The 17,316-nt window shown below is 36.9% G+C and overlaps 2 protein-coding genes across 3 annotated transcripts in view; one reads left to right on the forward strand and one right to left on the reverse strand.

The window, feature by feature from the left end:
* The window catches only part of LOC128524728 (protein SIX6OS1), a 24,616-nt gene continuing 7,300 nt past the window's right edge, over window positions 1-17,316 (reverse strand). The window contains exons 1-15 of one of the 2 annotated variants that reach the window (XM_053497461.1): window positions 7,046-7,227; window positions 6,182-6,239; window positions 5,000-5,056; window positions 4,746-4,872; window positions 4,492-4,581; window positions 4,210-4,397; window positions 4,090-4,111; window positions 3,912-4,014; window positions 2,595-2,748; window positions 2,429-2,478; window positions 2,045-2,220; window positions 1,523-1,658; window positions 1,372-1,410; window positions 525-549; window positions 1-446 (exon numbers count right to left, since the gene is read on the reverse strand). In XM_053497461.1, coding sequence (XP_053353436.1) covers window positions 304-446; window positions 525-549; window positions 1,372-1,410; window positions 1,523-1,658; window positions 2,045-2,220; window positions 2,429-2,478; window positions 2,595-2,748; window positions 3,912-4,014; window positions 4,090-4,111; window positions 4,210-4,397; window positions 4,492-4,581; window positions 4,746-4,872; window positions 5,000-5,056; window positions 6,182-6,233 — 1,362 coding nt within the window. In that variant the 5' untranslated portion in view covers window positions 6,234-6,239; window positions 7,046-7,227 and the 3' untranslated portion in view covers window positions 1-303. Of the gene's footprint in view, window positions 447-524; window positions 550-1,371; window positions 1,411-1,522; window positions 1,659-2,044; window positions 2,221-2,428; window positions 2,479-2,594; window positions 2,749-3,911; window positions 4,015-4,089; window positions 4,112-4,209; window positions 4,398-4,491; window positions 4,582-4,745; window positions 4,873-4,999; window positions 5,057-6,181; window positions 6,240-7,045; window positions 7,228-17,316 lie in introns of those variants that run through there. The other variant, XM_053497462.1, reaches the window with a different exon arrangement.
* Window positions 7,957-14,291, forward strand: tmem169b (transmembrane protein 169b). The gene is made up of 3 exons (XM_053497463.1): window positions 7,957-8,081; window positions 9,449-9,826; window positions 11,706-14,291. The coding sequence occupies exons 2-3, from the start codon at window positions 9,562-9,564 to the stop codon at window positions 12,335-12,337; spliced, it is 897 nt and encodes a 298-aa protein (XP_053353438.1). The 5' UTR covers window positions 7,957-8,081; window positions 9,449-9,561; the 3' UTR covers window positions 12,338-14,291.

Genomic DNA, 17,316 nt, shown 5'->3' on the forward strand with positions numbered 1-17,316 from the left:
CATTGTTGATCACTTCTTTTATAGACATCACAGAACACCTTACGTACAAAGCAAGAAAAACACATCAAACTTTTAAATTAAGCTCTACTATACCAGTGGAATGTAAATATATGTTTTAATTCTAAGGCATTTTAAATTTAATGATTTAAAATCATTCATTCATCTTGACAGAACATCCCAATAAAAAAAAGTCCCGTCTTGAACTATTTCTAAAGTCAAACAAGGCAACTATGAAACTACAATAATAATAAAACTTCTTCTAAACACTTGTCAGAATCTGCAATAAAGTGCTAAGAGCATGAGTTAAAATTTCCCAAAGTTGAAGGAAAACGGGAATGCATCTCCAGTCCCTCCTGACCCGGACTGCTGCTCCTGAGGGCTCTTGGAGCTGAACGAAAAGGCAAATTCCTCCTCTGGACAGATCTCTGATTCATCAAACAGAAATCCTGCCAAAATAAACACTAATCGTATATGTCCATGTCACAAAAGACAATTGTCATGGTTTGTCTTTCTAACTTTTTTACCTGCCATCTTTGCTTCAGGAGACTTCTACATGCCAAACGAAGTAAAACCAAACAAAGAATTAGGTAGTATGCATGATTGAAAAAAAATAAATAGAGATAAAAACATAGACAAAAATCACATGACAGGAATTTACTATAACTTGATGGTGTTTGGTGGACTTTATTTTATACTTTCAATTTTAAAAGCTTGTTCATAAATTGGAAGCTTTTACAATGAAAAATATAAACCATGCATTTTTTTATAGCTTAAAAGGATAATTTGGGTTTTTCAAGTCTGTCTTAAATTAAAATTGATGTGCATATAAGTGAGAGTCACAATGTGACAACAAACAATTGTTGTTTATAATCACAGATTATAAACAACAAAATTACGCTGAGACTCATGAAGCTTCAGCAGTGCCGATAAGCTCTTTCTCCACAAAAACAAAATATGGCTAGTCCCAAGAAAATAAAAGAGTTAAATTTGTTCTAAAGAAAGATATGAACTCAGTTTAGCTCAGAGGGACTGCAGTTTTCGACTGAACTTTGGAACGGAACGAGGAATTCGGTGCCGATTCCTTACACTGTACCTGTGCAAAGTGTGAACATTTCTTACAACCAAGACCTACGGTAATGTACTTGTATGCAACTCAATTTTAATTTAAGACAGACGTGGAAAAAAAACTCTCCCTTTAAGGCTCTTGATTAATACTTAATATATTGCATTATATTTTCACACACTTAATGTTATTATTACTCACGAATAATAAAATCTGCAAAATAGTAGATTAATTATACTTTAGGCCATAGTATGAAATGTAGAATAACATAAAATTCTCTCATAAATTCTGTAACTACTAATGCATACCTTGCTAAAATAAGAGCTTGAGAATGTAAAAGGTGACTCCTGGAAAACACAAACATGGAGGGTATAAGCATTGTCAGATAATCCAGATCACACCTACATAGTTTAAGTGTTGTGAAGAGCATGGTCAAGCATGGTTTATTTTTGGTCTAACCTCGTGTTGGCTCGGCCCCACTTCAAAGCTGCAGTCAAAGCCAGAGAATGTGGGGGTGTTTGGTCCAGAGATCGCAGAGAAATCGAACACTGGTGGTTCTCCGCTCAATTGCTGACCCTGAGATGTACTGGGGCTGCTATTACATGTGATATTATAAATAATTAATTTATATCCTTATAATGTGAACAAAGAAGGGACTAATTACAGTCTATAAACAATACATAACACTCTATGCACCCACTGCCCTGCCAAACCATACTTAAATCTATCCGACTAACCAGGAAATTATGTTCACCCTTTATTACAACCATCTCAGAAGTGTCCAAACTGTTTTAGTCATACTGATGGAGAAAAGAATTTGTCTATTTGGGAATTAATAAATTGGCCAGTGAAATTATCATAATTACACCATCTATTTATTTATGTAGCTAACTTAACAGGTGTTTTGGTCTTTGTAAATATTTATTTTACACACAGACTTCCTGGTACATTCCATACAAGTGAGTTTTGGCAGTACTGTACATTAGACTGAATGTTGGCATATCCAGTGCACGCATTTGCATGGGGGACAACCGGGGACACGCTTCTCCCTCATTGCCGCTCTTCTCCACTGAGGCTTCTTCGCTCTCCTGCTGCTCTTCAGCCTCTATCATCTCCTCGACCGCATTGGACTCACAGGGGGTCTTCATATTCATGTCCTGTTTACAAAGTCCAAAAAAATAAAAATCAGAATTTGTGTGCCCACAATCTACCCAGCAAAGATGACAGGGCTCAGAGTCTTACTGAGTGACTCTATAGCACTGAGTGTATATAATCTCAATTTGTTTTAACCAGGAAATTATTGAAAATCGATACCATCCTGCTCAATGCAACATAAACATATCAGCAAATTAATGTCAGCCATACCACTTCTGCTGTGTGTTCCTGTTCATTTTGGTCTACTTCTTGACTTTGTTCTGAGTGACAAAATATACAGTACCAGAATAAACATGTGCATGAATTTAGTAGCTTAAAATAAATATGATGTCATTTGTATATAACAGGCTTAAAAAAAACAGATATGTGTCGTTACCACGGCTTATTTCTGACTCTGCCCATACGGTGCTACCAATTACACCCACTTCAGATAAATTTGACTCATCAACACCATCTGCTTGGTCATGATCGTTCTCCAAAGCCTTCTCATCCATCTCAATCTGAAGATTCTCCTGTTCTGTCTTAGTAACCTAGACAGCAGAAATAAAAAAGAAAATGTTAATGACTACGACAATTTTAGGAATATGGTATTTTAGCATATATTTTAAATAACAATCTTTGATTTTAAGTTGGCCAGGCATCCATATGCTGACAGAACAGTTGCCAGATTGTAATAGTGACTAAGGCTGTTTTATATATTAAACAGAAAATTTTGTCAAATTGTATTGCATTCTGAGAACTGGGCTGTGGTTGTGTTTCGAGAGCATTGGCATGAAGTCAGGGATGGAGCTTATGGAGGTTGATGGACTCCTGATATAATATCCTACTAAGTTAAGTTTTATGTTAATTGCAATTAAAGATTAAGAACAAAAAGATGTTTATACAGTACTGTTGTAAAAGTAACCACTTATTTCTTCATATTTTACTTCCAAAGAGACAGACTTTCTTGTAGTTTTTAATGTAGTCTTGAGGAACGGTTCTCCAGGCTTCATGGATGACTTTTTTGTTTCTTATTTTCAGTCCAGTTCCTGTACCTGACCACTTTCAGAGAAATGTTTTTGTTTGTTACACCTGAGTTTTAAAATGTATGTTTAGGCACTTGTCTAGCTTTGAGGCTAGGGGATTCTGCAAATATTCCTCTTTATGCTGCTAGAAGATTTTCCGGTAGTTTTCCATTCTGTCGCAGTAGAACATTTGTTCCCATTCCTTTAATTTTATCTACATCATTCAATTCAATATTAACTTAATTAAAAGAAATTTGTGGAAAATGATGTAATTTGTCATGATTATCTTGTTTTGTTTCCCCTAATGTTTCTGTCATTCATGAAGTCCATGATCTCATCATGTTTTCTTTGTTTGCTTTCATATCACCACCTCCCTGTGATCAGTCACGTCTTTTATTTTGTATGAATTTCCTGCTCCTTTTCATTACCACACCGACTTCCTGTTTGTATTTAGCTTCCCTCTGAACACTGGCAGATTGTATTCATGTCAATGCTCCTAAAACTCTGCTGTTGTCTATGTCTGGTGATCTTATGATTTTATCTTGTCACATTGTTCAAGTCTGTGTAGCTCGTGTTAGGACTCTGCCTAAAGTTACACAACCCGTGTTGATTATCGTAGAGAGTATCGTTTAGTTTTAAATACTCACAGTTTGGAACTGTACATCCTTGGGATTGTTGGAATTTTTTACCTGTGGTTGAGGATCTTGATGTGATGTCACATTTACTCCAGACTGACTGTCACTCTCAGGTGGTGATGCTCGCTGTTCATTCAATTTAACATGTTTCTGAACACTAAGGAAACATTCAAGGCTGAAGAAGTTGTGATATTTTATAAACAGACGTAAACTGCTGTAAACATACATTTACCTGTCACACATGTCATGGTTCTCTGTAAAAAAAAATTTTTTTTATTAAGATGAGAAAAATGCAGAAGGCAGAATAGAACAAACATAAAATACATATTCTGATATCTGGCTAATGAATTACCATGCAGAGCTTTTAATTCTTTTTCTTTTGCTATTATTTCCTCTTCCTTTGCTCGGATTCTTCTTTCAATTTCTTCATTCTCATCCTGAATCTTTAGGAGCTTTGTAGCCAGAGGATTCTGCAAATACTCCTCTTTATGCTGCCGAAAGATTTTCCAGTAGTTTTCCATTCTTTCCTGAAACACTTGCCTTCAGGAAAAAAAGGAACAGTTATGTATTGATCCATACTGCTATCGATCCAAGTGAAAAACATTTGGTGTTCATTTTAAAATTATATTCGTACATGTCCTGATTATAGCTTTCCTGCCTTCTTTCGAGCTCAGCTTCCAGCATCTTCTCATACTGAAGCAGAAGATCACTAGCTCCACGAAGACTGGCAATCAGAAAATAGTATATTTCTGGGTTTTTTTTAACTACTGTCAAAAAACTTGAATAAAAAGTAAAAATAGAAGCTTTCATCTAATCGAAATAAAATCTAATCCAAATAAAAACTGAGGACTGTAGATGATTTGTTAGAAACTTTTGCTTTAAACATACCTTTTAACATTTTCCTTATAACATTTGACAGTGTTTTGTTTTTGCTGAATGTCCTGCTCTAATGTCTTTATAGACTTATGAGTTTCATCAACACATTTCTTCTTTTCTTCTATGTCTGCTTTAAAATCTGTAGTGAGAGGTTTAGGCAGGGATGTGCTCAAAATCCCGATGGATGATGAAACATAATTTTTCATATATACTGACAAATATGGGAAAATATTCTACATATGGTAAACCATGCCTGTGATACTCACTTTGAATTTCTCGTGTCAAGTCATCCTTGTTTTGGGCTAATTCTCTCGTCTCTAAAGCTGTTAAACATGTTAAAATAATAATTAGGATTTCTAATGTGTGGTCAAAAAAATATTAACTAGATGGGGAAATAGGAAAATTGGGACATTAATAATAATAATAACCGAATAATTATATTGTGACAAACTGTTAACCATAAAGTGGGACACCTGAACATCACATCTATGTGTGTTTGTTGAACAACCGTTCCAGATTTATTTTCCCTGTGCTGTTATAATAAGTTTCACTCTTTTGGGAAGGCTTTTCACTATATTTCGGAGTGCAGCTATGGGGATTTGTGTACATTCAGCTACAAGGTAGGTAGGGTAGGTGGATTTGAGGTAGGTGGATAGGTAGGTAGATGGATGGGTGGGTGGTTGGGTTTTGGGTAGGTTTGGTTTTCGTGTGGGGAGGTACTATATTGACCTGGAAGGAAATTTCAAACATCCAGTAGCAAGGATAGTAACACAATAGACATGTACGAGGGTGAGTTATTTTTGACTCACCCTCGTAGTTGCAAATTCAAATCATCATGCAGTGAGGTTAGCGGGGTCACGTAAAGTATGATGTTGAAGGACACTTGGCATTTCATGTCAGTTGACCTTGCCAAGACAGGTGCTCATAGACCTTGCTTTGTGATCAAGGACACTATTACACAGGTACAAGTTTAGACCTATTGTCTTCAGTAAAGAGAAAATATAATGTTACAGGGATAAAAATACAAGATCCTGTTACAACTGTGTGCTTTTAGTCGTGTGGAGCGACATTTTGGTGAATGTCCACATTATAGGTCTGATGTTCAAGTGTCCAGATGTTTTTGGCTCTGTATTGTGTAACACATTATTCCACCGAATAAAGCAGGTAAAGAGTTCAAGACACAGAACAAGTCAAGATCAAGATGAGGGATGGATGCATTAGATGTTTAGGGAAGGCTTGTCTGGAAAATCAGCTTTAAGAAGCCAAGGGAGAATGAGACCTACAGTTAGTGGTAATCTAAAACTGGATTCCAACTGCCGTTAAACAACAAGGAAGAAGAAGAAAAAATTATTCTACAGGACCTCCTTAGAAAATGTGAATATATGTATGGGGCAATTGTGCTTCCTATAGTCAAGGTCAAAATGTCAGGTCAATTGTCAGAGGCTCACCTAACTGCAGCAAAAGGTTGTCCAAATTTACCCAACCAGACTGGTCATCCATTATGGCCTAAAAAAAGAAATCCACAATTGTTCAAACCTTTATTAATAGGTACAATTTACCAAGATGGATCTATTGTTTAATCTTAGCCAACAAACAGTCTCTAGATAACTTTGCGCTATAAATTAAATCAAACTGCGAAGTAAAAGCAATGTTGTGAACAGTTATGTACCGGATTTAATAATCTACTTTGCTCAATGTAAACAAACATCTGCACCAATAGATATTAATTAGAAAAGCTAATATTTTCACTGCTGAAGTGGTATATGTTTATTTTATCGCGCCAGAGTCATTTTAGGACAAAACTTTATCTAAATCTTAATCTGATCTATTTATTAAATTTCTCATCTGTGATTCACTTTTTGATTACCAAACAGGTAGTGTGTTTGGCTGACGACGAAAGAAGTACAACTTAACATAAACAAGGTGTGAGATACTCAACCTTAATACTTTTTATTTCTTTGTATTAATACGTTTGGCAGAGAATTCTGCCGTACAAAAAGACAGACAGACATAAACAGTTGCCACTGTTGGGCCCTTGAGCAAGGCCCTTAACCCCTTAATTGCTCGGATGTGTAATGAGATAAAAAAAATGTAAGTCGCTCTGGATAAGAGCGTCTGCCAAATGCCTAAATGTAACATAAACATGGGCTTCAACCTAAAATAATAATATCAATACTTACATTAAAAGTGATCAGCTTATTTTTAGCTTTAACCTTTTAACTATTTCTACAAACTCTTTGACGTCTACAATTTTTAAATCACTTCTCATATTTGTTTACTCTTAGATGTCGACATTAACTGACATATCTTACCTGAAAGAATAAATGACGCTTTTTAACAATCTAATATGCGATAAACGTTGCTTTTTAAAGCTAAATGGTCAAATATTTCCTCACAGGAAACTTACAGGCTAATCCTCATAGCAACAGAACGTCACCTTCACGCGCCCGTCCTCATAGTAATATAAAGAATTATTATTGAAGCTGTATGACTTGTTTTTTATTACTAGTTTATCAATATTAATGTTTTATTACATGGAAATTCACTAGTGATTGGTATAAAATTAATTAAAACATAGTAAAAGGAGAGGTATAAAATTGATTTTAAAAAATCCAAAACCGTTGGGCTATAAATATGGTAGTTTAAATGCCCATATAAGGTAATTAACGTGCACGAGCTCTGCGTTGAACGTTTACTTGAACGCAGAGCTCGTGCACGTTCTAGAATCCACTCGGGTTTTGTTTTTGTGGTTTTTTTGAAATGTTACACTTGGCAAATTTACAGACTAAAATAATAATTATAATAACATCCTACAACATATAATACGTCGTATTTCTAAATAATCCTTAAATTAATGGTTTATATATTATATTATTTATGATATTGTCATAAAGTATTGCTAACTGTTCAAACTATAGAAACATCATACAGAAATGTACATTTTACTGCAAACGGTTTATATTTAATCAAACGAAACTGTAAAAAAAAGGCTCAATTTAAAAGAAAACAGCTTTATTCCAAATGCCGCCATACTTCCTGACTAGGCACACTACACGTAGTGCGCAGCAAGCTTTTACGTAGTACACTTTATTTAAAAAAATAATTTATTTGACATACGGATCGGCTCTGATTGGGTGTGACAGCAGTTGGGCGTGGTTAAATCTGCGCTGGAACAAAGTAGAATCTTATTGGCTCATCCCATAGCTTTTGCAGAATGAGTGGGCGGAGTTAAACCTGTGCTGGATCTGCGGCGCATCTGCATGGCGGATGTGGATCACAATAAAATGAGATAAAACACCATTCTGGATCTGCTGCGTGTCACCGAGTCGTTCTCTCGTACCTGTGCGGGTAAGATTGTTGTTGTTTTGGAGTTGTTTCTGTTCGCCAGGGGATGTTTAGTGTTGAGTGGATCAGTGGTGGTGGGGTGTGATCAGCTGGACGAGAAAAACACACCACATCAGATCACACCAGATCACATCAAGCGACTGTTCTGTAAATCAATCACCGTTATCGCAGCCTTTTTGCAGTGTACACACACATGCATTAGTGATCTTAACCTGGTGTAATTTACTGTCCCATTCTGCTGGCTGTTTTTTTTGCTGGCTGACTTCCTCCGTGTATTCGCTTTGCCTTTGAAACAATAGATGATGGAGCTCCAAGGGTGTGGGCACACAAAAAAAACTTTCATTGTGCTAAATTAATGCATTTACAAACACACTCCCACAGCTGAAATATGCTTAAAATTTTTTTTTATTATTATCCCAGTTTGCTCACCCACATGCATATTGTTGTTAATGAGAGGTAGCATATCTGTTTTTGGAAATGTATCACAATTTACATGTATGTACATTGTCACAAAGCAGCTTCACAAAAATCTGGATACATCCATTCATCCATTTGTCCATACCACTTACTGTTGTACCACTTACATACAATTGGAAACCATGTTGTTGACATGGTACGGTCCTAATCTGCCACTCTTGTACAATACCAGGTACACTTTCCTACAGTCTAATTGTATTTCTTCTCCTTGTAATGTATTAGTTTGAGCTACAGTTCTTAATATCTGGTTTGTAGACATAAAATTGTGAATTACTGCATTATTTTCTCTTTTATTTTGTTATACTACACTGCCTAGCCAAAAAAAAGTCACAGTATTTCGTTGGAGAATGGCATTAATTTTTTCCAAGATCTTGTACTGATAATGGGAGAGTCGGACCACAGCGTAAAGTCTTCTAGATCACATTTATTTCTTGAAGATGATGGCTCACTACTGTCCTTTAGGTTTTAATAATACGCTGGACAATTCGTAACCCAATTTTAATAGTTTCAATAATCTCTTTAGTTGATTTCTTTGCTTAAAGCAGGACAATAATTTTTCCCTTCTGAAACAGGATAACATCTCAGCCACAACCACAAGATACGTTTCCTGAAGAACCAATCCTAAGAATCTTAAGAAACGAGAAGCTTGTTACTGCATCATTTAAGGTTAAGCAACTTGGTGCCAGCTGAGCCATATTAATCACTGCAGTACTTATTTAATGGAAGGTTCCTAACTATTTTTTATTTTTTTTTTGTATTTATGTCTATCATATTTTTTAAATATATTTAAACCAAAATAATAATAGCTATATATTTTTTACAAACTAAAAGAGGTTAGATTCTAAATATGTACAAGGTCTCTGGAGCAACCATGTCTTATAATACTTCCTCAGGATGTCCATGCTTGAAAGGGAACACCAGGCTGCCTAAGGCGGCATTCACTTTTTCACATACATCAGCTCCTGCAGAGGTCTGTTAACTCAAAGGAGTGACTCGGCAGTGCAGCATGGAGCAGGTGGAGCAATCAGGATCAGAGAGCCCCCAGCCATCATCCATACAGTCAGACACATCTACAGCTCCAGCGGAGGAAGGAAACAGTGGAACAAGTACCCGCAGGAAGCGCAGAAAGAGGGAGCAAAGGCCTGAATCCATTATCGTGTACCGGTCTGATACAGAGAGGACCGATGGAGACGAGCGAAGTGGTGATGTGGAAGTGACAGAGAGAAACTCAGAGGAAGGAGCTAAATTTCTCTCGACCCCAACTGGGGAAGGTAACTTGATATTTCCATGTCTTAAAATTTAGTACATACACTGTTTCTGTAAAAGGATTTTTTTTTCTTTTTTTTTCTTTTCTTTTTTTCAGGATTTTTCTGCTAATTAATTTACCATATGTGACCAGTGATACATAAATGATCTTGCACTTAATTTGTCATCATGGACAAAATCTCTTCTAACCACAGAAATGTGTTTTTAGTGATTGTATAGTCAGGATGTGTATAAGGATAAACATATAATCTACATATTTTAAATAGTAGTACTAAACACATAATAGCACTAAATATGCCTTCTGTACTTAATATAAAATACAGACAACTGACTAATCACAAACATTCATTAATTAAAATTTCAGATAATTAAATTAAAACCTTTCATAATATGAATTTTAACCAACAACAATATACTAATTGATAATCAGTGTATTCAATTCACCTGGCAGAGGAGAATTTTTTTACACTGATTATCAGTTATAATAAACAGAATCATGAACACACAAGGACCCGTAGAACGAAGGCCAGCCTGTCTGGCCTGGTCCCACAGAAAAGCCAATGCAGCACAAACCGCCAAAAAAAAGTCAACAGAACACCCAGTGCATTACAGCTTGCCATGCAGCAAAAAGTTCACAACTTTTAAATTCCTCAGATCCCAATCTGATCGTGAACCCATGAGATAGATGTGCTGGGCAAACAAGTCCAATCCATGGATGCTCCATTCCCAAACCCACAGCACTTAAAGGATCTGCAGCTAATGTCTGCTGCTAGACAATTTAGCACACATCCAGAGGTCCCATGGAAGGGCCAGAGCCACCCCAGCGGCCCAAGGGGAACCTAGAACCTAGGTAGTTTTAATGCTAATTGTTTTAAAGTTATATCTGATTAGTGTATACACTGCCTAACCAAAAAATGTCACATACTTTAAGACTACCTTTGATTATGGTGTGCAATGTGGTGGCCAATTCATGTATGAAAATGATTCTTATGCTACCTGAACCACCTTAAAAAAAATGCACTGATGTAATAACCTGGTCATTCAGTACATTCAGGTCATCAGCTGACTTCATTTCATTGCCACATAACATTGCTGAGCCTAGACGTGACCAATTGAAGTAACCCCAGATCATAATTACCTCCAGAGGTTTGTACAGTGGGCACTGTGCATGATGGGTGCATTGCTTCATGCACTTACTGTACCTTCTCACTCTGATGAGTCCATTGCTCTGGAATGGGGTCAGTCTGACCACTATTTGAACCATTTGACCTTTTTTTCATTCCTCTTTTTATGCTCCCTAGCAATTTGAAGCACTTTCTTCTGTTTAGTCTCATTGACAAGTGGTTTTATGTCTGCACAGCTGTTTCCAGACATAAATTCTGTGCGTTATCGTCATACTCTGCATGTGGAAATGCTCTTACTATCACAATTGAACATAGATGTTTGTAAAGTAGATTTTTTTTTGTGCTTTACAAAGCAATTAACTCTGTTTATGTTTTTTGACCACATTTATTTCACCAAATTGACAGTTTCAGCACTGTCCTTTCAGATTTTAATAAACAATTTTAAATTAATAATTAATTAAATATGGTGCTGAAGGGTTCTTAACCCAGTTATTAAGGAGACAAGTGTTGTTTTACAAGACATAACATTATCAGATGGGATTTCTTGCTGAAAGTGATAGACCATGCAAAAGGTACCAAGCTGCTTTCACCCATGCTTGTCACTGACAGTTGATGCAGCATGATGCATATAGTTTAACGTCTCAGTGCTGGTCTGTTATCACTATAAAATTCCTCTTGTCCAATCAGGTTACTGAGTCTGAACTGTTGTAAACTCGTCTTAACAAATCAGTAATGCTATTTACTCACTTTGAATTTCCAGGAGGCTGGAATCTACCCCCAGACAGCCGCTATGTGACGTTAACCGGCACCATCACACGTGGGAAAAAGAAAGGTCAGGTGGTGGACATTCATGTCACACTGACCGAGAAGGAGCTCCGTGAAATGGCCAAGTCTAAGGAGCGTCTGGATGCTGAGTGTGAAGCAGCAGGAGGAGCAAAGCGCTCGTGTGGTTTTGGAATAGATCAGGGTCCTCATGTGGTGCTATGGAGTCTTTCATGTGCTCCTGTCATCTTCCTGCTCTCCTTCATCACCTCATTTTACTACGGCACACTCACCTGGTATAATGTGTTCCTTGTGTACAATGAGGAGCGGACGTTCTGGCACAAAATCACAGTGTGTCCCTTTCTCATAATTTCTTATCCGCTGATCATCATGGCTGTGTCGTTGTCTTTAGGGCTGTACTCAGCAGTGGTGCAGGTGTCCTGGGTGTTCAGTGAATGGTGGTTCTCAGTTAGGGATCTTGAAAAAGGATTCTGTGGCTGGGCCTGTGGCAAGCTGGGCCTGGAGGACTGCTCTCCATATAGCATTGTAGAATTACTCGACTCTGACACAATTTCAGGAAGTCTGCAGGGGAAAGGTCCTGGCGAGGGCGTGCAGACTTCCTCTGTGTGAGGGTTGGACTCTGTCATCTGGTGAATTGTTTTTTTGTTTGTTTGTGTTAAAACAATGTTTGGATTAACGTCTTTTTGCTGGTCCTGAAACACCATTCCACCTGACCCATCAGTACTATTAGTTTACACTCCTTTTCCCTCACCTGAGTCAATGCATTGGTCAGCTTCCAGATGGTGCACGATAAGTAGTTTGTACCTATGGCAATCTAATGTTTACCAACCTGAACTGCAATGATTCAGAAAATGAGCCATATAACAAAGTACTCTACAAGTACACATATATTAGAACATGTTAAATTTGTGCAGTTCCAGTATTTTAATAAATTTGGGTTTTTATAATTTTTCTATATAAGTTTAGTTTGAAAATACTTAACATAATCTTTTTTTTGTGTGTGTTTTTTAAAAGGCTTAGCTAACCTTAACTACCAATGCACTTTTTATTCGGCTAACATTAGTTACAGATACTATTGGCTAATGTTAGTTATATAAACACTTTGCTAACATTAGTTTCAGATAAACATGACTAAAATTACAGACACTTTTGGCTAATGTTAGTTACAGATATAATTTACTAACATTAGTCACAGCTACACTTTACTAACATTAGTCACAACTACACATTGCTAATGTTCGTTACAGATACACTTGGCTAACATTAGGTACAGATCATTTTAGCTAATATTAGCTACAGATACGTATGGCTAACAATACAGATACTGTTGGCTAACATTAGTCACAGATACACTTAGGTAACGTTAGTTACAGATCATTTTAGCTAATATTAGTTACAAATACACTTAGGTAACATTACAGTTACACTTGGCTAACGTTAGTTACAGTTACACTTGGCTAACATTAGGTACAGATCATTTTAGCTAATGTTAGTTACAGATACTATTGAATAACATTGGTTACATATAATACTTATTTTAAGTCCACTTATGAACAACGTTTCTACATTTTTCAAGCAGTAAACGGTGAAGCTTACTGGAGATAATTTTGTGGGCCATTTTAAATCCTGTCACTACAGTTATTCTCACTTTTATCTGTGTGCAATGTTTTGTAAAATTCTTAGCTGTTTCTGCATCCTAAAATAGAAAGAAATGCAGCTATTACTAATGATGAGCGAATAAATTACTGAATGAGTAAAGTCCACAGGATCCCACTGATGATATTAGATGGCAGTGACTGGTTAAAATGTTAAAATGTTGTATGAGAAATAATAAAGCGATGTTGTTTTAGCAACAAGCCCTATTGCTATGTTCACTGAGTACATGTGGTGGTAGATTAGATCTATTTGTATTGGTTAAGTGTGATTGCTTACAGTATTGGAGTCTCATTATTGCTTGTGTAATGTAGCCATGTCAGTGTACACCACGTAAAACCTAAGACCTACAAATAAGGTAATGAGCTCATGTGAAATACTTTATTTGGGTTATTGTATTTGGCCTTTTTTATCCACAAACTTTTTTGTTACATCCGTATTCAGTAATCCCCTTGCATCCTTTTATCCAAAGGTAATTTAACTTTCTTTACTTTTTTATTCATATATTTATGCTATTTATTTTTTCTCTATTTAACAAATTGTGTCTGGAGGAGAACTTTTCCAAGACTACAATTTAAACTTTAAACTCTAATGAGTATTGTTCAGTAATTAATTTGTAATGACTGGTGATAATGAATTTTCAAATATTATTAAATTCTGTTTATTTTCCTTTGCACACACTGAGTTTTCGTAATGCAAAAATGATATTTTTGCCTTTTGTAAAATACTTAATAATACTATGAAGGTATGATTTGCACCTACTGTGATTAGCTAAAGTATAAGCAGTTTTTTTCGTAATGTATCACATGACAAAATTGATGGTAATTATTGTAATCAGTTTTCCTGTTACACACTGACATTTGCGCATGTGTTCAAAATATACAATATGAAACATCCTGAAATGAAATAAAATTCCTACCTTTGCATAAAATAAAGTATGTGGCTCTACACTGATTTTAACTCACACAAAGACCTCTCCATCCTTTTGATACACCTACTCTAGGTCTGATACTGAATTGGCTCTCTGAGCGCTTTTTAGGAACATAAGGTCATGTATTACAAATAAGGTATATTTGCATATGCAGCTTTTTACTGATTTACATATGAAGCGGGGTGGTTACTTCAGCTCTGTGTATAGTTGCCTGCACATACAGCACTGTGGAAAAGTCTTAGGCACCGTATGTTTGTAGTACACATTCTGTTGCAGATATTTATTTCTGCATTACTTTGCCTTTCAGTAAAGAAAGAGATTAAACAAAATAAGCAAGTTTAACAGATTCCCCAAGAGAACTACAGCAGATTCTACAAGACTTTTAGTAAAACCAACAATTAAATTTCCAAACTGTACCAGAAATTAAAAGGGAAAGTTTGTAACATTAAACATTGTCTTTGTTTAGTTTTTAGTTTTTACTGCTATTCATGGCGTATTGTTTTATCATTTATATCAATTATACAAGTCAAATCGGGACTTTTCATTTAGTAGAATAACAACACAGTTATAAAAATAAAAACTTCCATTATTTCTCCAAAGGGTGGGTGAAAATTACGTAGACAATATTTACTTAGTAGTAGTTCTTAGTAGTTCTTAGTAGTATTGCTGGTGCACCACCCCAGTGCTCTTACTGTGTGTGTGCGTGGATAGAGCAGCAGGACGTTGGCTGGGACGATGCAGACCTCATGAATGGCCTCCAAGAAGTCCAAATCTCACTCCATGTGATTTTTTACCTGTGCGGCTTCACAAAGAAGGAGGTGTACAGGACAAAACCTTGTACACTGGAGAACTTGGAGGAATGGCTTCAGGAGTTTCTCAGCAATATCCCTAATTACTTTTGTCAGAAGACTGTGCATTCCATCCTCGGCCGTTTGAGGAAGCTGGTTGATGTCATTGGTGCCTACACTAAAATTTAAAAATTAACTTTTTTTTTGTTGTGATAAGATACATGTCCATTTTTATGGACTTTATTACCAATTTTTAACCTAGTTACTTTTTACCCACCCATATAATCCCCTGCCAGACTAATGCACTTATCCCATTGTTTCGCTACGGCTTGGACACCAACGCAGTGGAAAGTTTTCTTAGTACGCCTGAGCCATGATTGGACTGCCTTCTTCCTGCCTGAAACACCGGGCTCCCAGGAACTCTTTTAACTGCCCAAAAATTTGGGTTTGGTCAAGACTATAAGGATATGACTATATGTGGCAATCACTAACCCACCCAAATTCCTAGAATGTACAAGTGGTATTTGTGAATGATCATGTGTACATTTTCAACAAATACAGTAGGTGCATCCCTTCTACAAGTTGGCAATGATTTTCCATGATCAAGTCTTCCACCCACTAAATTTTCACAGGAATGACTGCAGTGGACTCCAAGCCACCTTGGCCGGGATCATCATTCATGGACATAAAGCCTTCTTTAAAACATTTGCTCCATTCAAATGTTTTACTGCAACTAAAAGGCTAATCACCATCCTGTGTTTGAAGGTTCTTTAAATGTCAATAGTTTTAGTCTTTCATTCACAAAAAAAAAATCATTACAAGCCTTGACTTGAACTCCCTTTTTTTTTCTTTTTTGTACTTTCTTTGCAGCAGTTCTTAGCATGTGCCTAAGATCTTTACACAGTACCGTATATTGAAAATAGTATATATTGCATATTGTCCTAGTTTACAGATAGTTCCGTGGGTTGCTGGTTTTCTTCTTCTTTGTCTTTCGGCTGTTCCCTTTCAGGGGTCGCCACAGCGAATCCTCTGCCTCCATCTAACCCTAACCTCTGCCTCCTCTTCTCTTACACCAACTTACTTCATGTCCTCTCTCACTGCATCCATAAATCTCCTCTTTGGTCTTCCTCTAGACCTCCTGCCTGGCAGTTCAAACCTCAGCATCCTTCTAACGATATATTCACCATCTCTCCTCTGAACATGTCCAAACCACCTCAATCTGGCCTCTCTGACTTTATCTCTAAAACATCTAACATAGGTTGTCCCTCTGATGAACTCATTCTTGATCCTATCCATCCTTGTCACTCCCAAGGAGAACCTCAACACTCTGCTACCTCTAACTCTGCCTCCTGTCTTTACTTCAGTGTCACTGTCTCTAAGCCGTAGAGCATTGCTGGTCTCACCACTGTCCTGTACACCTTTCCTTTCATTCTCGCTGATACTCTTTTATTCAATTCAATTTTATATATATATATATATATATATATATATATATATATATATAGATAGCGCTTTTTTAACAATGGTCATTGTCTCAAAGTTTCAGGTGTGTTATCACAACCTGAACAACACACCTGAAACTTTTCTCCACCCATTCCAACCTACCTGTACCCGCCTCTTTATCTCCTTTCCACACTCTCCGTTGCTCTGGATCGTTGACCCTAAGTACTTAAGGTCCTGCACCTTCTTTACCTCTGCTCCCTGTATCCTCACCAATTCTCTTGGGTTCCTCTCATTCACACACCTCCACCTTTTTTAATTTTCCTCCACCTGTTCCCTGCTTTCGCTACAAAGCACAATGTCATCTGCAAACATCATAGTCCATGGAGACTCCTGTCTAACCTCAACTGTCATCCTGTCCATCACCAGAGCAAACAAAAAGGGGCTTAGAGCCGATCCCTGATGCACACCCACCTCCACCTTGAAGTCTTCTGTCACACCTACAGCACATCTCAGCACTGTCTTACAGCTCTCATACATGTCCTGCACCACTCTAACATACTTCTCTGCCACTCCAGACTTCCTCAGACAACACCACAGCTCCTCTCTCGGCACCCTGTCCTACGCCTTCTCTAAATCTACAAAGACACAATGCAACTCTTTATTACCTTCTCTGTACTTCCAGCATCCCTAAAGCAAATACTGCATCTGATGTACTCTTTCTAGGCATGAAACCATATTGCTGCTCACAAATGCTCACCCCTGCCCTTAACCTA

Source organism: Clarias gariepinus, chromosome 5, assembly GCF_024256425.1.
Source record: "Clarias gariepinus isolate MV-2021 ecotype Netherlands chromosome 5, CGAR_prim_01v2, whole genome shotgun sequence".
NCBI classification, from domain to species: Eukaryota; Metazoa; Chordata; class Actinopteri; order Siluriformes; family Clariidae; genus Clarias; species Clarias gariepinus.